General features: G+C 44.6%; 1 protein-coding gene across 1 annotated transcript in view; it reads right to left on the bottom strand.

Moving 5' to 3' along the window:
* esrrb (estrogen-related receptor beta) overlaps window positions 1–23,427 on the bottom strand; it is a gene marked incomplete at its 5' end in the record, with an annotated part of 58,121 nt that overhangs the window by 6,607 nt on the left and 28,087 nt on the right. The window contains 3 exon segments of the mRNA XM_084044488.1: window positions 12,205–12,366; window positions 14,816–14,852; window positions 14,854–15,014. Coding sequence (XP_083900614.1) covers window positions 12,205–12,366; window positions 14,816–14,852; window positions 14,854–15,014 — 360 coding nt within the window.

The following is a 23,427-nucleotide window of genomic DNA, read 5'->3' as shown; positions in this document are numbered from 1 at the left end:
TCAGCTGTCAATAAAATGCGTGAAGCCCCCCCTCCTCCTCCAGCCCCCCCCCACCCCCCCGTGCAGAGAGTCGAGGTGCTGTGTGCCCGTGGGCGTCCCATTCTGACAGCATATTAGCCCCTTCAGCTCGGCCCCTGATTAAAATGATTGCTTTTACAAGTTTGCTGTGTGCCGCGCTCTCTGCCGTGCTGTGATTAAGAGGCGATAGATTACAGTATTGACCAGGGCGCTCGCCACGCCTCACCATCCATGTTTACTCTTAAATATAAATGATCTCATTGAGGCCCAGTCACCGGCCTGATGTTAATCTCCCTCGTGCCTGACACCCGCAAACACATACACGCGCACGCGCTCGCGTCTGCACACACACATTTTAGCGATAAAACTGACCACGCTGGCTGAGAGAGGGGAGTGATGAGGAACAGTGAGAGAAAAAGAGAAAGACGCAGGACCGAGAAAAAGAGAGAGAGATTGGCAGATCGAGAGAGAGGGAGAGGGAGAGAAAGAACGAAGAAGAGCAAGAGACAGGAGAGAGAAAAGGGGGTACCTGTGTGTTCAATTTCTCTTATCGTGGTGATGACCACAGGAGGGGAAGAGCCGGAGGATACATTAATTAACAGATTGCAATCAGAATGTGAGGGCCTTCACATTGTGAAGGGGAATCAATAGTCAGTAGAATGGAGTGCTCTGATCACACACAGAACGGCTGTGGTGCTGCCGGACGTGGTTACAGGGTTCTGAAGGAACGTCCAGCCCAGGTTCCACCCAAATCAACCTGGGCAAACTGCCCGAAGCACTCGAAGCATTTGACTGTTTTCAATAAGCCTGACCCTTGCAGATCTCCAGGATGCATCTTAACATCTTCAGTTGTGTAATTTCCCTGTCTCCATACCTGGCCATTAATTTGGACAGAATGGACTGGCCAAAGGGGAAATTGTCATGCAAGCATGGCCGCGGTGGTGTTTACTATCTGGTTGGCATCACAATCGCCGAGCCTTTTATTGCCAAGGAGCACTTGAGGCGGAACTAAAGCGCTGCTCCCAATGTGACAGCTCCTTGTGAAGGCCTTGTTCAGGGCTTGTTGGTGCTCCTTTCCAGTTCGCTCCCATACAGCAGACACCCCTCAGCCATGCACACACACACACCGAGCACAGCAATTACCTTTGACGTTAAAAGTCAGTGAATCTAATCCGGTGTTGTGAGAAAGGAGAGGTGGTGTTTTCTCCCCCTTTGCTCCATCCCCTCTCTTCAGGGCCTAAATTATCGCTCCAAATGGGATCTCGTGTCGTTGCCTCGCCTTTTTCCACTCAATTTAATCGAGTAATGAAGTGACTTCCCGACTCCGCAGGTCACACTGCGCTCAGGCCGCGGCGCTCTGAAGGCGGCCCGGTTAAGTGCCGTCGGAGTGGGTGATTTCCTCTAATGAAATATCAATATTTACATCTTCATTTCCAGCCCACTGCCTTGGCGGGGTTTGACCAAACATGACACAATATTGACCAAATCGGAGAGGCCTGTCCACGCGGTTGAAGAGGCCCTTTCCTCTTCATTGCCAAGCGCACTGGGAAGATCTCTCGGACTGAAAGGCTTGTAAACATGACTATAGAACAGCCAGGAGATAATAACTATGCACATTTTCCCCTTTGTTCACTTTTAGTTGAGCACCCTGCTCTGGGGAAATTCACCAAAAAAAAAGCATTTTCAAAGATGCAATCTTCTCCTGTACTGCACATGCACATCACTGAAATACGAGTCCGATCCGGACGAAACAACGTCAACAAATAAATACGTGACAGATAACCAACATTACACAGCAGCACCACAGCCCGACCGCCGTGTAACTGCTTCAAATAATTCATTGCTCGCAATTTGAAAACAAGACCCGTAAAGACCAACTTGGGAGCCAAAAAAATCCACATCCTCTCTGCCTTTATCTCCCTAAAAAGCCCTTGGCTGTAGGAAGAGAAGGGAGGGAAGGGGGGGTGACCAGACCCCACAGACGGCTCGTTCCAAAACCCCTCACACAGATTAATCAGCACACCATTTCATCTGCCAGAGCACAGGACGGGCCCCAAAATGAAATGTTGGAGATTTCTGTTGAGCTGGAGTTCATATTCTATTAATTTATTATTGTTTCCCTCTCCCGGAGGGCCATTAGTGCGGGTAATAAAAAGAGATGTAATTACGAGGCATGGTGGCCCCCTCCAGCTGCAGACCCAATCGTAACTCACCCTCAATCAGACAGAGCAGACAAGAGGGAGGGAGGGAGAGGGAGAGAGGAAGATGGAGGAGAAAGAGAGGAGGAGATATGGGCCAGAGGAGAGAGAGAGAGAGAGAGATAACACAGAGACAGAGAGAGAGAGAGCGAGCAGAGAGAGGTTGGGGCAAGGGGGTGGGCAGAGAGCACAAGCAGGGGGAAGGGGGAGAGAGCCCTATGTAATTCGTCGTAAGACGGATAGAAAAAATAGCCGATCTACAAAGTCACGACACGTCGCGAGCTTGTAGATCGGCTATTTTTTTAATTTTAGAATAATGGTTATTATGACATGCCCAAAATATGGACGCCAGGTTGAAAGTGGTGAAAGGAAAGCAGAGAGAGACAGCGGAAGAGAGAGTGAGAGTGAGAGTGAGAGAGAGAGGGGGAGAGAGAGAGAGGGGTGGGGGAGACAGAGTAATTGTGGCTGGACAGGGGCTGATCTATCATGGCTTGCTATCAGAAGGACAAGCGGGCCCTGAAGACTTGTGCCCAGAGGCAATCTCACCCAGGCCAAGCCAAGTGCTCTCCAGGCTGCAGTTGAAGCAGAACTGCCCCTAACAGCACCCAGGAGGTTCAACTCATCCTTTTATTCTCCCCCCCCCCACCCCCCCCCTCTCTTCAAACTCAGCTGAGCGATCACGTTCTCGCCATAAGCTTATTCTATATCAAAGTGCTTTCTATTTTAAACGATACCCTTAAAAAAGAGGACAGTGTTTGGTGGGTGGGTTGTAGTGGAATAGCTTGGGGTGGGGTGCACCTGTGATTTGTACAGGCTCCTGTGATTTGGGCCGTATGGTTCACAGGATGAAATATGTAACCGATATATTTAACAATTCATGAAGGAAAATCTACAGCAGATCCATAAGTGTGTGTGTGTGTGTGTGTGTGTGTGTGTGTGTGTGTGTGTGTGTGTGTGTGTGTGTGTGTGTGTGTGTGTGTGTGTGTGTGTGTGTGTGTGTGTGTGTGTGTGTGTGTGTGTGTGTGTGTGTGTGTGTGTGTGTGTGTGAGAGAGATATGTGTTGGTGCCCATAGATGCGTGTGTATGTGCGCGAGTGTGGGGGACACTGTATAGTGTGTTGATGCGGTGTGTCTGTGTCCCCAGTGATATTGTGTGTGTGTGTGTGTGCATGTGTGTAACTTGCAGCTGCCGACCATGATTCTTCCTGAATTTACATGACAGCGTCAGGAGGACCCAATCAATACCAGCTTGGTAATAAATTGCTGCGCTTGACATAAATAATTTGACCCGAACCCCAGCCACATGTACAGCACAAACAGCTCGGTTTGCTGCGAGCCTTTCCCCGCACATGGATTTGATGACACAAAGGCTGTTACACGCGGGATGAAAACCATGTCAATACAAATGAAATTTGGTTCATGAAACGGAGGCTGACGATTGACAATTATTCCTGTGTTTTTCAGCTTCGCTGCTCGCTATTAAAGGAGAAGCTAGCTATCTGCTTCTTTTGGACACGATAACCAGCCCATTATCCCATTGTAAGTAGCTGGGGAATGGGTGATTTGACCATCAGCCTGTGAACGTTATGGGGTTGAATAACGTTAAATACAGTAATCCCCATGTCTTAATCTGCACCCTTTGACCTCGTGACCCTTGCGCGTGAGTCTTTAGCCCTCCCCAGGGTCCCACTGCCCTCCACTGACGTTATATATCTCTGTTTAGCCCCAAAGACCAGGCGGAATCAGGCTTTAATCATTGCCATAATTACACATAATTTATCTCTGCTGCCAACGAGCAACACAGCTTAATGAGGGAAGGCGCTCTGCTGATGATGTGGCTTAAAGGCACATCAACATTAGACGGTTTCCTACAGAGGGCTTTATGCAAAAATATCACACAAAGCACCATACACGTGCAATCATTTCAGACTATTTGATAAAGATGCAATCTAGGTAAATGAATGGTTTAATGGACATAAATGGGAGCCTGCACCTAGTATATGTACTACTCATCTATACATAGTAAAATCCCCCATTGTTAATTAACTCTGAGAGTGAACAAATGGAACCAAATGGAACCCTTACAGGTAATTTTGGCATCTATACTGTATGTATGTTTGAACTAAACAAAGCCTCCTCCACCCTGCTAAGCAGATGTCCCTTTCCTGCCACCTTTCCCCACCTCTGCCTGTGTATCTGCCTCCTTTACGTCACTAAGACCCCCCACCATAGGGCTGGGCTATGACTTCAAATCAATATCATGAATCAATCTTTTGCCTTGTTTACGATTAATGAACGATGAAAATCTATCTACAATACAAGCTCACTGTGTGACGTGCTCTGAGTGTGCTTTTTTCACAATGTTATTCAATCGCTGTTTTCGCGCACCGCCATTTTATAACAAAGTAAGTATAATAAAAATATAATAATTAGGTGGTTAAACAGACCAAACGATTTAGTCTATTATTAAAAGAAAATTGTCAATTCGTACAGTGCATCACCTGTATATCACCTCAAAAATGTAGAGCCTGCACACCAAAGACGGTAAAAGATACATCTTTATTTACAAAACTGACGTTTCAATTCCATTGTGGATGATCTTCAGGTATATCGATTTGTAAATAAGAAAAAAATATAACTATACATATTTAAAAAACTGCTTCTGGATTATTCTACGATTAAGTCCGTTAGAGGTTCTAAATGTCGGTTTCGATATATTTTCGGTTAATTGCCCAGCCCTACCCCACCAACCCCATCTCAATCTCCCCTCAGCTCCTCCTGTCTGCATTTTCCGGCCCAGGTTTCGGGGTGTCGGCATCCACCTGATTGCTCAATCTATCTTTATCTCCTGTGTTGAAGCCTACGTCAGAGGCTAAATTGAATATACTAAGAGCTGTCTGTTGGTGTCTATATTTAATAAAGTGCACTGATGAGGTGCTGATTTATTGCCCGGCACTGTTCACACTCTATTACAAGGAGATTACGCAGCCTGAGTGGGATCAAGCTGGCAACACAGTAAGTAAGTAGATCTCACAATTTAATGGCAGAGCGAAAACAGAAGCTGAGGCGAGGAGAAGGATAGGCGGGTGGATGGATGGATGGATGGATGGAGGGATGGATGGTTGGTTGGGTGGGTGGGTGGGTGGGTGGGGAGCGGAGGGGCGGGATTGCAGGGCGGCGGGGTGGGCTGACACAAACACGACAACATACATGAGACGTGATCTCTCTTTAACATCGCTGCCCCCCCCCCCCCCCTCCCCTCCTCCGTTAACAACGAACACCGCGTGGCTGTCTGTCAAACGCTGAGCGGATGAACTGAAATGCAATAAAGCAGATGATGATGAACGCTCCCAAAAGACCCGTATTAATGAATAGAACGATGCAAACAAGTAGAGCTCATTAGATTCACCTGGCCTAAATCGGATACAAAAAACAATTAGTAGGCAGTTGGAATTAAACTGAGGGGGGGAAAAAATCTCTTAATTGTATATTACAGTATGCACCATACAGCAGGTCTGCTATGACTCTCAGATCTTTTAAATCAAAGCTGAAGACTTTCCTGTTTGTCGCTCCCTTTTTTTGAGGTTCTTGGTTCATTTCTTGTGCTGCACTGTAGTCTGTATTCTCATATCTTTGTTATTTTCTATTCTCTAAACTTTGTAACTATTTTTAATAGCATGTAAATGTCCTTTTACAATGTGTTTCTTTGCACTTTGTCTTAAAGCTCTTCATGTTTTGTGTAAAGCGCTTTGAAATGCCTTGTTGAAAGGTACTATACAAATGAACTCGTCTTGCCTATTAATAGGTAATAAACAAGATAAGATGCATCAAATCCCCATTTTGTGTAAAGCACTTTGAAAAGCCTTGTTGAAAGGTGCCATACAAATAAACTTGTCTTGCCTATTAATAGGTAATAAACAAGATAAGATGCATCAAATCCCCATTTTAAACCTCTTGTAATGTACTTGTACGACATTGTTTACATGTTCCAGGGTCTCATCAGCCTCAGAACCAGAATTCCCAGCCGGTAAACATCTTGGCCTGGGAAGCTGGAATGGAAGCCGTGGCAGCAGGTGACAAGCGTCTAACGCAGTGAGTGCCTCTTGTACACAGCAGCATAGCGATGTCTACATGCACCGTGCACGTGACATTCACACGGTCCGAGACATTCACACGGTCTGTGGAGTACTGCAGTGGGGAGGGGGGACACGGGTGGCAGGGGGGGGGGGGCAGCAAAGGAGTTTGGGGCCATTCGTGTTGGTACTATAGGAGTCGAACTACGTATATGGTTTTCTCAGGACCGATTGCCAATACTGATTATAAGGAATCTAAAAGTGAGCCGATTGCACCAATATGTTATCAAAGTCAATGTAAACATTGATAGTGTTACGATTACATTGACATGATTCAATTAATACGTGTAAAAATATATAAAAAACAATAAACTTCTGAGACTTGAAGCACTTAGATTAAATTACAAAGTGCATGGAGTTAAGTCGAGCCAAGTCATATTTAGGGTCTCAAAAGGCTTTACAGGTCCACATTTAACAAAAGAATGAAATCAGCCTAGTTCCCATGTTGGGACTAAACGAGACATACGAGGAAGCAGGTATATCTCATGAAAAGGAGATCATTTTTTTTTACCAGCCAGCATAATGGCCCAAACAGCCAATGATGATAATATGAAAAAAGAATGAATATCAAAGCCGATAACAGTCTGGATGATAATCGGTCGACCCCTAATCGGACCCCCCCTCCCCTCCATCACCACCACCACTAGAGGGAAAGGTGAGGAGATAAACAGGTTCCAGTATAGAGATGCTGCTGTCAGTGTACTTAGTTTGTCCCTAAACGTCATGGACAGAAATGAAATGTAGCTTTTGGGGGAGTGGGGGGGGGGGGGGGGCGGAATGTGACCGGAGGGGTAGACACTACAGTGGTCTGTTATGTGTGTCAAAGGTTGTTAGCACCTTAGGAACAACAAGCCATCTGTCATCGTCCTCCAACGCTGCTCTTAATGACCCTAGCCCCCCCTCAGGGCAACAACCATGTTACACTCTGCTCCACGGTGCTATTTGGAGCAGTGACAGAAACTAGTGGCCAAAAGGCTCCACAGTGATTATCAATTAATCAACGGCAGTATTCAAAATGAAGGCAAAGGGCCGTGCGGAGCGCTAACGGTGAACTTGTGTAAGAATGCTTTTGTCTGCATTAACCAATTAAAACCCCAGTATGACCCTTCTTTTGCTTCCCTCTACACCAAATGTCTTCGCCGAAAATCGCTATTTTGTTGACCTACTGTATTATGGCATAGTATTAAAAAAAATAGCCAGATTGCTGTAGATGAAGCCAGATGTTTTTGCACACTGGTGTCACATGGTGAAAATAGCCGATCTACAAGCTCACAACGCGTTGCGATGCAACGTGTTGTGAGATTGTAGATCGGCTATTTTCACCAACGTGTTGCAACGTGTAGTGAGCTTCAGCTTGTAGATCGGCTATTTTCAGTGCACGACACCCAATATTACCCACTGTAAACTGGCACATATTCCCGTTCCACTGAGCAGAATTGGCAGAATTCACAACAGATCTTCTGAGATTCAGTCTAATAATGACACAGGTTTGCCGTTCTCTAATTGGCCTACAATTAAAACTCGATAGGGTTACTTCTACTGAAAATTACACCGCTTTCAAAGCACTTTTTCAGATGTTGGCCATGAAAAGGGCCAATTAAAAATCAATCCGAAGAACGTAAGTGTCGATTTCCCTGACATCTAAATTGTTAAATTTGGACCTTCTTGGTCATTGGCCCCATCTGTCAATGCCCTAATCAATGTGGTCTACTTCATAATGAACTGTTAATCTTTTTAATTCCATTGCCAACGGCCGCAAAAATCTATCAGAATGCAATCAGCACTTTTCTACGCCCCACCCTCCCCCCACCCCCTCTCCTTCCATTCTTCTCCCACGGCGGATGGAGGGAGAAATATAGTAGAAGCTGAGCATGGTAGACTGCCCTGGGGTGCCGCTGGTGCATGGAGGGTTAGTGCACCAAGTCTCGCTCAGCCAGTGAACCGTCTCTGATCAGGTTCAGCCATGTACAACTCAATTATGCAGCCATTTCATGGCCAGAGGAGAGCCTCTGTCCTAATACACACACACTATCCAAAGGGATAACAGACCAGCCTTCCAGCTCAACTGAAACGCAACAATTAGAATCAAATCATCATTTTATGTAGATACTACTAGAGCAGGGGGAAAGTTAAATGGAATGACAATACAATGAAGATTTTTTTGGGGGGGTGACAAGTACAGTTGAGAAGCAAAATCAAAAACAAGAAGTGTGTGTGTGTGTGTGTGTGTGTGTGTGTGTGTGTGTGTGTGTGTGTGTGTGTGTGTGTGTGTGTGTGTGTGTGTGTGTGTGTGTGTGTGTGTGTGTGTGTGTGTGTGTGTGTGTGTGTGTGTGTGTGTGTGTGTGTGTGTGTGATGTGCGAGTGTGTGCGTAACTGCAGGTGACGGAATGAATGGTTCTAATTCTATTCATGACAAAGCTGCATATTAAAAGATTATTTCAAACAATCTCACACTCATATCATTTAGAACATGCACTTAATTATCTAATTCTAGACTATGATCAAAAGCACTGTGATTACGGCTGCAGTTTCAATTCATTGTCATGTAGCACCAGTAGTACTCAACCCAGGTACTTGAGTCAATGTATAGATACTCCTAGTCAAATATTAATCCACTACAAGTGACAGTTGCTCAGTCAAATTTGAACTTGAGTTAAAGTAGTGGCATACTTACAGAGTGAAATTACAAACTACATTTTCTTTTTAATATCAATGCATTGCTATATTGAAATTTAGACATTCGCAAAAAATGATTTTCCAGAAAAAAAAAAAATGGGGCTTAAGTGATTAATTCATAATGTGCTTTCCCCCCTTCCTAGAAATGTAGTGGAGTCAAAAGTATAATATTTGTCTTTAAAATGCAGTGGAGTGAAAGTCTGAAGTATCCAAAACAAACTAATACTCAAGTAAATGGACTTCGTTACTGTCCACCACTGAACACCAGTAAGTATTTGTCAGTTTATTTACCCTAAAGTGTCATACAGTATGACTGTCATATGACCACTGATGGCATATGTCAATTAGTGGTCATGTAATAAGGAGAACAGGAAGTACTGTAGGAAGACTATGCTTGGCAGTCCTATCTATGGCATGGAAAGTACATTTAGCATTAGTAGCATTTCATAGATCCAACGATCACCACGGATAGATTCAGAGTGAGTGTGGCAAATCCGATTTGCGTAGATCTTGGACACTATAAATTCACTACACAATAAGTGTCATCATGATAATCTGATTAATCTGAAGGTGCTTAGAAGCTAGGCCATCCACAAAACCCTTGATGAAGTACAACAATATTAAACGGGCTAAATGATACTAAATACTAAATGATGTAAAGTTAAACCAGGAATTACTAAATGATGTATGTGTAATGTTACACCAGGAATGGAAGCTGAATGTATTCAAGGCCAGAGTTAAAAAGGAAACGGCTATACATGTATCTAGCCTTGAGTAATAATATAGCAGGATAGACATAGAAAAAGACAATCATAATCCTATTCATTAAAAAAAAAAGTACAGCTTCTGTTAACAACTACAACTCTTGTCTGTGAATCGGTCACCTCAAATGACCTGTGTCATGTGTCCTTGTTGTGTCGCGGAGTGCGTGCGAGTGGAGAGGTGGTATGTTTTGGGTAATGCCATGTTATTGGGTCAGTGGTGATCCAGCCCTGCCTAAGCCTCCTTGGTTAAACTGGCAGGCTGCTGACCGTGCAGTGTCTGCCGGAAGCGACACAGACGGTCGGGTTCGAGGAGGGACAGACACACAGGGGTTTGGGGCTGGTATCCATGACTAATCTCCTTACTACTAGATCTGGACCTGATTAATGCCCCCCCCCCCGCCCGCCCTCCGCCTTCTGAGTGAAAACTCTTAATACCTTTCCGTGGGTTCGGCGTGTGCTGTGCAGTGCACCGCGCCTGAGGTCAGCTCAAGTCCACTACCACTTTGCTGGGAATAAGAAAAAAAATTGAGCGTCTTAAATCTCTGACTTGGGATTTCGAGTCATCTTCTGAATGAAATGAGATATGACGGTGGTTCTCAAACATTTTCATGTCAAGGACCCTCAAATTGTATATGTGTTAAGCTACTGCCCCCCCCCCCCCATTTGTAAAGATTTGGTGCCAGCTAGGGACCCCCATAAGAGAAGATCTTTTATGTTAGATTAGATTACAGAATTCTACCGTCTCCACTGTAGGTGGGTGGAAAGAAACCTATGATCTGATTGGACACTACAGTCTCTCATTGGATTACACTACATTGTCTCATTTCATTATTTTGTATTTATTTTTGCATGTCATAGGGAAAATTGTAGACTGGCTATTTTCGCTATTTTAGAAATAGGGCTTAAATAGTGCTTAAACTGCTCCTCATTTTGCCTGGGACCCCCTGGAAACCCCCCAAGGACCCCTGGGGGTCCTCGGAGCCCACTTTGAGAACCACTGATATATGAGATAAAAATGAAGTGGACCCTACCTGGCCCCCGCTACATACACAGACACACTGACCAGTGTGTGCATGTGCATGCACGCACACACATGAATGAATATACAGTGTGTGTGTGGGTGTATACGGTATATGGTGCGTTACAGCCACGGTGGTCTCGCGTGTTGACAGTTCTGTCCCCGTTCAAGTTAACCCATTCAACCCGGAAACGCATCTCTGTCATTTTAGATGTCTTTGGCTATTCAAAAATAGCAGATATACAAGCTCATAGCACGGGCTATTTTTGATTAGCCAAAGTATAAAATTATGGTTATAGCTCCAATACAAAATGGCACAGATGCCTTCTGTGCCTGATTTATACTTTGTTGTATGAACATTTTGGCGAGAGACGCGTCACGCGCTCACACACTATCTACGACAAAGTATAAATTCGCCATTATGCTGATGAGAATGGGGGGTTGTTGTGGGGAGGCGGTGTTGGTGGGACACATTCATTTAGCGCGTTTCCTCTCCATGTCTTCACTCTTCACCTATCTAACGTTATAGAGTTATGGGGGGGGTGGGGGGGGGGGGTGGTTGGCTGCGGGGGTCAAACTCAAGATCAGGGAGAATCTGCTTTGGTTGCAAAAAGCAAGCAGCTAAACAATGTGTTCTCTGTCAAAATCAGAGGAAAACCCTTGAAGGAAGCAAAATCTGTGCTGACGTGTGGCGCTGTATCCTTAATTCAACAGCCCCTTATAACCTAACACCTCGTCTATCAGAATGTCTATGGGGCGGAGAAGAAACATGATTATGCCCATCAATAATTCAATGGAAGCGTGTGTGTGTGTGTGTGTGTGTGTGTGTGTGTGTGTGTGTGTGTGTGTGTGTGTGTGTGTGTGTGTGTGTGTGTGTGTGTGTGTGTGTGTGTGTGTGTGTGTGTGTGTGTGTGTGTGTGTGTGTGTGTGTGTGTGTGTGTGTGTGTGTGTGTGTGTGTGTGTGTGTGGGGCTGCGTGCATGTGCGCATGCTTTGAGATGCGGTGTCTTCTTTGATTGGGCGGGTCCCCGGCTCTGCTCTAAATCTCCCTTGTGATTACTATATACGTTGGCACAACCTCTGCTATCCCCTCCCCATTCAATGCGGGGATTTTAGACATGCACTATTGATTTGTCTCTTCCAAAGATGCCCCCCCCACCCCCCTCGATTCTCTCACACACATGCCCAGTCTACAGTATGTGGTCTGCTGACGTTAATTATCTGCATGTGCGCGTGGATGCGTGCATGTTTTGCGTGAATGATATAGAAGGACAGAGAGAGAGAGAAATTGTTTTGATGTATTCTTTTTTTAGGGAAGGTATAGGAAAGGATAGAAAGAGGGGAAGGGAGGTAAAGAGAGGAGGGTAGAGAAGAGGAGCGTGACATCATCCATGTGTACCTGGGATATGCTTGGCCCAGCCGATGATGACCACCAGCTCCCGATCGGCCAGGTCACACAGCGTGGTCAGGGCCTTGATGTCGCTCTCCGGCATGGTGGGGTCGGGCATGGCGTAGATCTTCTCTGGCTCCGCCACCAATAAATGAGACACTATCTTTGTGACTGTGGAGGGAGAATGTGGTGAAAAGGTGGGGAGAGAGGGTTAAATCTGGGGTCATGGGTCTGCTTCCTTTTCATTTGTGGAATATGTAAAATAAAAATAGGGGAAAAAAGTAAATGAATGTTATCATGTAAAACCATAAATGGAATAAATAGAGATGAAATGTAATGAAATATCTGTCGAGAAGGGGTTCATTAGTGCAGTGGTTCTCAAAGTGCGCTCCAGGGACCCTCAGGGTTTCTTGAGGGGGTTCCAAATGGACCCTTACAGGTCTGTAATTCTGAGAGTGTGCAACTGGAACCCTTGAAATTAAATGGTTTGTGAACCACTGCAGTCTTTCAGAGTTTTTGCCCCTTTCTCTCAGTATGCAAATTGACAGACATAGTTTAATCTATATACTTTGTCATAACGAATAGCGAAAATAGCTGATCCATAAGCTGTGAGCTTGTAGACCTGCTATTTTCACTGTTTTCAACCATTTTTGTTTTTTTTGGCCATAACCCATTAACCGGGAAAGCATCTGTGTCCTTTTAGATGTTAGCGTTGGCTATTCAAAAATAGCAGATGTACAAGCTCACAGCGCGTCACTTCGTGCCGCGCTGCGAGCTTGCACATCTGCTATTTTTGAACATTTTTTAAAAATCTTGAAATGTGTGAGAACTACTGATTTAGAAGGCATTTGTAGAATCTGCCTCAGGTCTTAATGGGTTTTAAATGACATGGCCAAAATAGGGACGCCAGGTTGAAAGCGGTTAAATTAGCATGAGTGGACTGAAAACGCTTATCGCCGCAGTGTGCATGAGGGCGGAAAAGAAAAGACAGAAAAAGAAAGAAGTGCACGTGAGAATGTGAGGCACCGGTGTCCCTGAACACTGCCACACCGTTTAATATCGGTCATCTGCTCGGAGACTTATCATAATTCAGCTCTGACCGGAACAATACCTGGCCTATATTTCTCACTATGGTACTCTCAGCTGTCCAAACAAGCAGCGAGAGAGGGAGAGAGAGGGGAGAGAGAGAGAGAGAGAGAGAGAGAGAGAGAGAGAGAGAGAGAGAGAGAGAGAGAGAGAGAGAGAGAGAGAGAGAGAGAGAGAGAGAGAGAGAGAGAGAGAGAGAGAGAGAGAGAGAGAGAGAGAGAGAGAGAGAGAGAGAGAGAGAGAGAGAGAGAGAGAGAGAGAGAGAGAGAGAGAGAGAGAGAGAGAGAGAGAGAGAGAGAGGGGAATGTGAGACTGGCCTAGAATAGCCGTTTTACCTGCCGAATGGAAAACAGAAAATCTATCGAAACCTATATTTAGAACCAATAACTGACTTAATCTTGCTCATGTAGGTTAATCGAATAATCAAGAAGCAGGTTTTTTCTTTCTTTTATATCAACGAACCCTTATAGATTTAATGGGATTAACCAAGTTGTGCAATGGTGGCATACAAAAATTGTTAGAATAGATGATAATAGATGTAATAGATCTACAAGCTCAAAACGCGACGCATAGCAACGCGTTATGAGCTTGTAGGTCTGCTATTTTCACTATTCAAAATAAATAATCGTTCATTAATCGTAATCAAGGCAAAAGTTTGAAACAATCGTGAAATTGATCGCCCTGCCCTAGTTTTGCCTGTATACCTCGTCATAAGGCGAATAGCGAAAAAAGCTGAGCTACAAGCTGTGGGCTGTGAGTTTGTAGATCTACTAGCTGGCCTACATTTCTCACTATGGAACTCTCAGCCATCCAAACATATGGAGAGAGAGAGAGAGAGAGAGAGCGAGAGCTCTTTTTGACTACGAAAAGTTAACCCAGAACATTCCATAACCTGAAACCTTCCAGTTAACCCATCAAGTTCTGTGATAGTTTGTTTGTTTACGTTGTTTATAACCAGAAACCACCCCTGAAGGTGGTTTTTACTAAACGTTTAATAAAAACCTCATAAAAATGAGAGTTAGTGCCACCTCCTGAGCAGGGGGGCCTGAGAACCTTATGTGAAACCGAGTCGTAGTGTATGGCAGTGGCTCTCAAATCTGTTATTACAGCATCACAAACATTTTAACACCTTTATCCATATTTTATATGTTGGCTATTCAAAAATAGCAGATAGGCAAGCTCATAGCATGTCACGAGCTTGCACATCTGCTGAACGTTCTTTAAAAATCTTGAAAGTGTTTGAAACATTTTGAATAATTTTGACAAATCCTCTGTTCTGGGGTCCCCTGGCACAAAACCTTTTCAGATGGGGGTCCGCCACCAAAATACATATCATTTTACAGGGGTCCTTGGCACAAAAAGGTTTGAGAACTACTAGTGATATGGAAACAAATCGAGAACCCGTGAAATACGTTTCATGACACGACACGGTTCGCTTAGTCCTTGCCGTGGAAGAGAGAAGAGAGAGACAGACAGACAGACAGACAGGGGAATGAATGTGAGACTGTGCCTAGAATAGCCTCAGTACTTTTACCTGCTCGCTGGCCGGGCAGAGGAAGAGGAGGGACAAGGGGCGGTGGGAGACAAGGGGGTAGTAGTGACGGAGGAGGGGCTGTACTCACGAGGCTTTTTGGTGGGAGGGGGGAGAGTCAGGCCCAGGTAGGGGGCGTTCTCCGCGTCCAACCTCCGCTTGTACTTCTGTCGTCCCCCTCGCACTCGGTCCAGACGCACACCTGGGACACAAGTTTAGAATGATTAAAAACTTTGTTTGTGCTAGAAGCAGTGGCTCTCAAAGTGGGTCCTTGAAGGGGCTCCAGGGGGTCCCCAGCGGAATTAGGTTTATATAGCCTTAAAAGGTGGAACCACTTTAGCCCATCTACAAGCCCACAATTTCGGCACATGTGCATCATGATATGCTGTGAGCTTGTAGATTGGCTATTTTTGCTATAAAACAGCAGATCTGCTGTACAATCATCTACTTTCATTATTTTTGCACGCCACTATATTGTACAACGAAGTTTAATAAAGGGATTAAGTGGTTAATCAGACTAACTAATCCATATAGTCGCTAGATTTTTTTCATGTCGATTCGTTGAACAAGATTAAGTCGGTTATAGATTCTAAATGTTGCTTTCAATATAACATTATGTTTGGTGAATTGTCTAGCCCCGTTACAGTGTTACAGGCAAACATGTGCTTGACGGTATACTTGTTGATAAGGAATCCACAACGATGAATGCATACTGCATATTGTACATGCAAATGCAAAAGGAAGTTTTGTATGTCTGAAACATAAACAGTGTATATTATACTCTACACTGGCACAGTGATTCTGTTCGGCAGCTGTTGGCTCTGGTGCTTTCTTAAACCTCCATTGTTCTCAGTTTATAGCGTCATTTTTATTACGTGTTGTTGTATATTTTTTGTGTAACATTAGATGTTTTGCTATATGTTGTGCAGCACTTTGGTCAACCTTGGTTGTTGTGCTTTATAAATAAAATGTATTTGACTTGACCATATCAGAAATGAAAGGTTTGCACCGACTGGATGTGAACAGCACAATTGCACACAGACGGATCACACAGTATGTAAATCCAGCAATGCGAGTGACCACCATGCTTTCTGGTCTGCATGTGCATGTGCACGTGAGTATTGTAAAGTGACAGGCTAATGGTGTGCGTGCGTGTGCGTGTGTGTGTGTGTGTGTGTGTGTGTGTGCGTGCGCGTCAGGGGTACGGCTGCGTTCCCATATGTGGTCCATGCCTGCCTGGTCTACTGTGACACAGCTGAGCCCAGAGCAGGTCTAAACATATGAATATTTAATGTAGGGTCAATGATCTCACAGACTGGCCCTCTAATTATTTAGCTTTTGGGGTGAGGTAGACTGCATGCTAATTTCCTACCAGCTACCTGCGTCCGTCCGTCTGTCCGTGTGTGTGTGTGTGTGTGTGTGTGTGTGTGATTACTTGTACATTACATTACCAAATTTCCCCACAAGTCTAGTAGAATCAGAAAGAGACATTGTGAGAACAATTTTCCTGGTCCTCACAAGAGAAAGCCTTTTTTTTTTGGTAAAAATATATTTTTTTTTACAGTCAGGCTTATAATTAGGAAAATACTCTTACCCTAACACCAAGAGGTTGGTGTTAGGGTTAGGATTAGGCATTTAGAAGTTGGGGTTAGGGATTGAATATGCCTGATTTATACTTGGTTGCGCTCCAGCTCCGAAAAAACGCTGATCTACAAGCTCACAAGCTACAAGCTTGTGATCTGCTATTTTTGGCTTTTAGGTTAGGGTTAAAAATGGCCAAATAGGAAGAAGCAAAAATAGCATTAATAAAATCGCCCGTCCTAAGATGTTGATGTCCTTGCATAGTAAGCATGCAAGGAGTAAGTATAGTAATACAAACATGCGCGTGTGTGACTGTGTGTGTGCGTGTGTGCGTGTGTGTGTGTGTGTGTGTGTGTGTGTGTGTGCGTGTGTGTGTGTACTGTAACTTAACCAGGCTACAAGTGAGGACATACTCCCATACCCACTGTACAGCACATCCACTGTCTTACGACAGATAGATAGCAAGGTGTAGCTTTCCCATAAAAGACCCTTATTTCACCCCTCTCCCACAGAAGTCGCAGCGACGCCTTATCACCCCCAGCCACACCTAGGGCGCCAGGTCCCACGCTGATACTGTAAATGTCAAGCTGGCCTCATCATAACATAAGTTATTTATTATCTCATTATTTGATAAGAATGTTTCCATTTGGATGTCTTTTTCTATTCTATTAATTTTCAACACAGTTAAAATATTTCATCTGTGCCGTTGCATTTATTTGATACCACTCGGCTCGGTATTTGTTTGTTTAATGTGATCGTATGCAAACATTTATATCCCGCGTCCCCCCCCCCGTATTTGGACCTCCGTGATGTGAGTGCTCCCGAACGCAGGCCCTGATATCTTAATCCCGTCGACAGGGACGATGCCTTCGATTCGCCTCGTATGCATAATGTAACCTGGCAAACAAATTTACACTAAAGGGTAATGGAGAAAGCCCTCAATGAGATGCCGGTGGCGGGGGAAGGGGTTAATTTGTCCAATCCGCCGCGTCCTCTGCGCGGACAACACCCGCAGCCGGAGCACTTTCTTGATGATTTCATCACTTTATAACAGGGAGGACGGTGTCAAACCTAGGCATTGTGTGGCCACTGCAAATGAGCCTAATACAATTTGCCCATCAGCCTAGAGCTCTCGGAGAGGATGAGTTTGGATATGTCCCATCATGCACGGTGATTGGAGGTCGGCAGGGTTGAGGAGCGGAAGGGAAGGAGATGATGTAATATAAAAACACTGGGCCTTCATTTCACAAAGAGGAATTCAACTGTGGATTTATGCAAACACTCCTCTTCATTTCCACCACTTATCTTACACTGTCTCTCAGACCGTATACATGGGGGAGGAGTTGTAGCAGTAGAATGAAGAGATTTCTATTTCTACTTATATAAATTATTTCATTCCCCAGAAACGCAAATCTGATTAGGATTGTCTGTCAATTTCCTGACGCTGACAACCCACTAACCTAATTAACCACAATTCCCAACAGAGGCTCATCATCCCCGGCGAGCACTGGGGGATCATCTGTTGGCACGTACATTTCAGTGACGAAGAAAAGAAAAATGCAGAGAAAACCCTTGCAATTTAACATGCACAGTATCAGGTTGAAGCACAAAATGAATCATTATTAATATGACCGAGGATGTTGTGTTAGGGAAGAGGTCATGAGAATAGTCTTTGAACATCTTCCATTTGGTGCCTGGGTTTAAGTGCTTAAGAACTTTCCGACTCAGCTGTGATGGTACTGTAACTGTAGGCATGGAAATTTCCTCTCGCTGTTAATCGTGCATTCTACGGTTTCCTCCGTCTCTCCTGAAGAGCTCAGCTGCTGCCAGGTGGACAGGACACGCTTTGGCTCGCTAAGACGTCCACGATCCTGTCTCTCTCTCTCCCTCTCTCTCTCTCTCTCTCTCTCTCTCTCTTTCTCTCACTGCCGGTTGAATCATGTGGCTGTGTCAGCTCGCACAAAGCCAGCGCGAGGATTTCCAAGGTACATGGGTGCCTGTTTTAATTAGAGCAGTCCCGGCCATAATTAACAGATGCTGACAGGAATTAATGCTTGGCACTATCCTGTCTCATTTGACTGTCCAACTGGGCCGGACGTAGACGGAGACGAAGAGGATGTGTGACGGAAGAGCGGCGAGACGGTTTCCACTCGCTGTCACCGGCCAAAGAGTCTGGCCTTTGCACTTCTTTAACAGCCCTGACCAATCGCCGTTACTCTATCTAGCGTAAACATTAGATGCGTTATTAGCGTGTGAAGAAGGCCCGAGCGCCACCCCACATCCAAAGACAATCTCGTGGTGTCATGGCGTCTACGACATCAGCCCGTGCAGCGAGGGTGGCAGCGGGCGAGCTCGGGTATCATCTCTTCAAAGCGCGGTGCTGCGAGAGAGGGCTTCGGGCCAACGCTGGCATTTGTGCACGGATTAGCACGGGCCTCAGGGTGGGGGCTGGGGCCAGCTGACCCAGGGCTCTTCTTTCTCTCCAAAAACAATAATAATCCCCCTCCAAGCACACTCCTACAAAAGGGCCTGTCTTCACTCACTTTGTGTGGCCCAGGCCAGGGCAGGGCCCCTTATTTTGAGCCCCTCACCTGTTCTGGGTGTCTCTCCCTGGGGGAAAGTGTCAGGATGTCGGGGATGGTTGGCAATGCCAAGGGGGGCTTAGGCAGACCCTATTTTAGCTGGGAAAATCAGAAGGCCACATGGTAAGGCATGGTTGAACCCTGCCTTTCAAGGCAGCCGGCCCCCACTAAACTGCCGTCAGCACTATTTCAAAGGGCCCCTGTTGCCAGCTTTGCATGCTTGTAAGCATGTTGCAGCATTTTTAATCACGAGTGGTGATGAGCGAGGGCAGCGGAAAAATGGTCACACGTTTGGCCCCCCACACCCATATCTGCTGACCCCAGGGGTCTGCCGACCTGACACTCTCCTCATGTGCTCCATTTACACGTTAGGTACAATATCCCTGATGAGGTAACATCCTCCTACTCATACTGCATGAGTAATTAAAACAAACCATCATCACACTATGTACAGTAGCAGGCTATTTGTGAAACACAGTCTGCACTGAAAAACCTAAATTCAATAGATGACAAAAACCACTACATATTAACCACATGAACCCTAGCGTCCTTATTCTTAGGCGAACATTCGCTGAAAATTGCCAATCTACAAGTTCACATTGCGTCCCGTAGATTGGCAATTTTCAGCAAAGAGATTTGGTGTAGAGGGAAAAAGTATAGGGTTTACTGTACAGTAAGTGGTTAAAGGACCATAGCAGCAATCTAGCCTGGTTAGCCCATTGACTACAACTCACTGTAGGCTATACCTGACATTACTGTCCAAAATGTTTTGAAGCATACTGTACCATGGTATGTTGATTTTCTGTGAGGCCATTCATTTTAGTACGGCATGCAAATCAATTTGTGGAGAACTGAAAATTGCTTGAGATAGGTAATCCAACACATTGAACTTTATGGCGCGTTTTATCTTACTGTAGTGTAGCGCTTTTTAACTTAGTGTTGCGTTTTTAATGCATTTTAAAGAGCAGATTGATTTGAAAAGTTGAGCTGAAAGTAGTGCCTGGACAAAAGATTGATTTATGGATGAAATTCAAATTCCATGACTTACTGTATCTGCTCGATGATATTTAGCCAACATTGACTCCATTATTCTAATGCATTTACATTTTCACTATGGAGAAAATGTCGACAAACACAAAATGTAAAAATAAAGCTGTTAATGGGAAAATGGTCGATGTTTATGTTCAATTATATGGCCGAAACTGTCAATAGACGATATGCATTGACGCCGGTACGGTCCTTTAACCCATTAAGATCTGAGGCCGATTCTACAAATGTCTTCTTAATCCTAACAGTTTCTTATGTTGGGGGTTATGTTGCTATATCAGTAGTGCTCAAACTTTTTCATGCCAAAAATTATATGTATTTGGCCGCAGACCACATTTGAAAATGTTTTGATTAAATAGCAGATCTAGAAGCTCATAGCACGGCACGAAGTGACGTGTGTGAGCTTGTATATCTGCTATTTTTTAATAGCCAACCAATGTGCTATATATATATATATAGCTAAAATCTAAAATGACACTGACACTTTCCCGGTTTTAATGGGTTATGTAAACGGTGTGCGTCTGCCGAAAGCTCTACAAGACTTGAAAATCCCTTCCAATAACATGGATAGGATTCTGGTCCGTCCACTCTACTGTATAATATGACATACCAAACCTAGATCATTCCCTGACTTTATGAGTAGCTCCTACTACACCATCAAAGCCAGCAGTCTGTGTTTGTCTCTCAGTTACTTTATGGCCAGTGCTGCAGAAGCATGCAGCCATTTATATGTCAAGCATTTCACTGACTGCACATGCGGTTTGGCTGTATGTACAATATGCGACTATGAGGTGTGCTATTGTGGGCTTGTGGTTGTTCTTTGCACACTGGCCTGCTAATAAGAATGACATGCTGGGAGGTGTGTGGGGTGGGGGGGGGGGGTGTAGTGTATAGTGTATCAGCCCCTAGCCAGCCTCTGTTCCCTTTGTTAGGCACATGTTCGTGTCTGTTGCAATGATCTCACCTGTCAGCCAAGGGAATAGAGCAGGTTACTGGTTACCATCCCTGCTCTGTGCTCTGCGCTTCTCTCTACAGTGCCTGATTTATGCTTCATTGCGCGCCGGCGTCGAGTGCCAAAAATAGCTGATCTACAAGCTCACAGCCCGTCAGAACACGACACATTGTGAGCTTGTAGATCTGCTATTTTTTTTCTGCGCAGCGAAGCATACATCAAGCATTAAGGCTATATTCTCCCACACAGTGGAGTGATATTGTGAAGACACAATTGTGGACAAATAAAGCTTGATTTATCTACTCCATAGCACGGTGGTGTCGCCTGCTGACAGGAACAGATCTACAAGCTAACAACGTTGGCCATTAAATTAGGCTTTAACGCTATTTTGACTGCCGCTCAGATCTGGGGTTAGTAAAATAAAAGAAAAGATTAACCGCAGTACAAATGTCAGGTGTTATCCTTGGCCTGGCGGTGCTATGTGTACGTCCATTTATGTGTGTAACTGTGTGTGTGTGTGTGTTAGGGATGCCACCGATTATTCGAATTTTCGAATATTCGTTACAGTCTCCATAATCGAAAATGAGTTTTAAAATTCGATTTTAATAATATATATTTCTTTTTAATTATTAAAAAAAAAAAAATCTTTTTTACTTTTTACTTTTTTTTTTTTTTACTTTTTACTTTTGTATGCCTTAGTTTCAATCAAAATATATGCTAATACTAATAATAGTAATATTATAGTCTTAATAATTGTAAATGGCCACAGTTTCAGAGCGTTTCACTGTTTCAGCCCAGCCCAAACATGAACTCTGCAGCCGCACTGAGGCCCCTGCTGGAAAGCATCCCAGCCCAAACATTAACCTAACTAATAATTGGGCCGCGTAACCCGGAAATGACCGTGATAATGCTAAAACCGGAGCAAAAAAAAAAAAAAGAAAAAAAAAATTAAAAAAAAAAATATATATATATTTTTTCGAAAAATATTTTTCAAAAAACGGCGCCGTCGAATAATCGAAAAATATTCGCCAGGGCTGTCCGAATTTCGAATTGGCTGAAGGTCAGATTGTGGCATCCCTAGTGTGTGTGTGTGTGTGTGTGTGTGTGTGTGTGTGTGTGTGTGTGTGTGTGTGTGTGTGTGTGTGTGTGTGTGTGTGTGTGTGTGTGTGTGTGTGTGTGTGTGTGTGTGTGTGTGTGTGTGTGTGTGTGTGTGTGTGCGGTTGTGAAAGAGAGAGGAGAGAGAGAGAGGAGAAGAGAGAGGGCGAAAAGAGCATCTGCCACTAAGCGATGTCAATGTAATCTCTCAATAGTATCTGCTCTTCCCTCTCGCTCTAAGCTCTGATCCCTTTCCATTGATCAGAGGAAAAACCTGTTGCCCCTGACATTTGATTCTTCTATTGATCACTTCCTCCTTTATACAGTGAGAGGAAAGTACAGCCAGTCGACACAGGGTCTTATAGGCAGATCCCTCGTAAGCGGCCTGCTGATCTTGGAAGGCACTTTTTCCCCCTTACACGTTTTTCAACCACATTTAGTGACATGAACGCGCCAGTAATTAGTGTTAGAGTAAGTGCTTTCTAGTTAGTGAATTAGATTTGCTTCCATAAATGTCAGTGAGTCTATGATCAAATACATTTTGATTACAGACTAGACATTTTCAGGAACTGATGCCGTCTACTCTTAAGGGGTAAGTAAATCACTACGATTTTTCGCTGCAGCATTTTTCGCTCACAACGCATCGCATATGTGACACAGATCTTGCAGATCGCCTGTTTTCGGCAGGCAACACGCAACGCCGTGGTATGGCCAAGTACAGATCAGGCTTAAAGCGGTTTTGTTTCACTGGGAATCTTTGGTCTGAACTAGGCTCAGTCTTTCCATAATGTGATTATTTTGGTGGACATTGAAGCCGACCAGAGCCTGACAGTAGGAAAGGTGGCGGAGGGGGTGGGGTACTGTCCCTCATTCGAGCTTTAAAGTTATAATTAGGTGATTTTTTTCCGTACTATGACCTTTCTGCGCTAATGACAGTAAGTAAGCGACTTCAGGCACGTGAGCGCTGACCGTCTCCAGACCCCGGGTCTGAACGCGGTGTTGAGCCGACGGGCCCCGCGGAGCTTACCGCGACCACAGACCAAGTGTCACTTCTTTCCATCTCGTCATGGTAACACCTTAAAGGTGGCATGCTTCTGTGAGAAGGTAATACAGAAGTGCACTTTAAAATGTGTCTGTCAACCATGTAAACCCTATATACTTCATTGACCAGAGTCCCCGAGGGGTCTACACTGGGCCTCCTCGTTTCCCTCTACACCAATTCTCTTCAGCGATCTACAAGCTAACAACGTGTTGCGATGCAGCACATTGTTAGCTGGAAAATCAGTTAATTTAGGCGAGCGACATCGTCGTGCCATGGAGCATAAATTAGGCATTAATCAGGATTTTATAAAGAAAAA

Source organism: Gymnoscopelus microlampas (genome assembly GCF_963454915.1).
Source record: "Gymnoscopelus microlampas genome assembly, chromosome: 20".
In the NCBI taxonomy this organism is placed as follows: Eukaryota; Metazoa; Chordata; class Actinopteri; order Myctophiformes; family Myctophidae; genus Gymnoscopelus; species Gymnoscopelus microlampas.
Note: the sequence above shows the minus strand (reverse complement) of the source record. Positions and strands in the feature narration are given on the sequence as shown.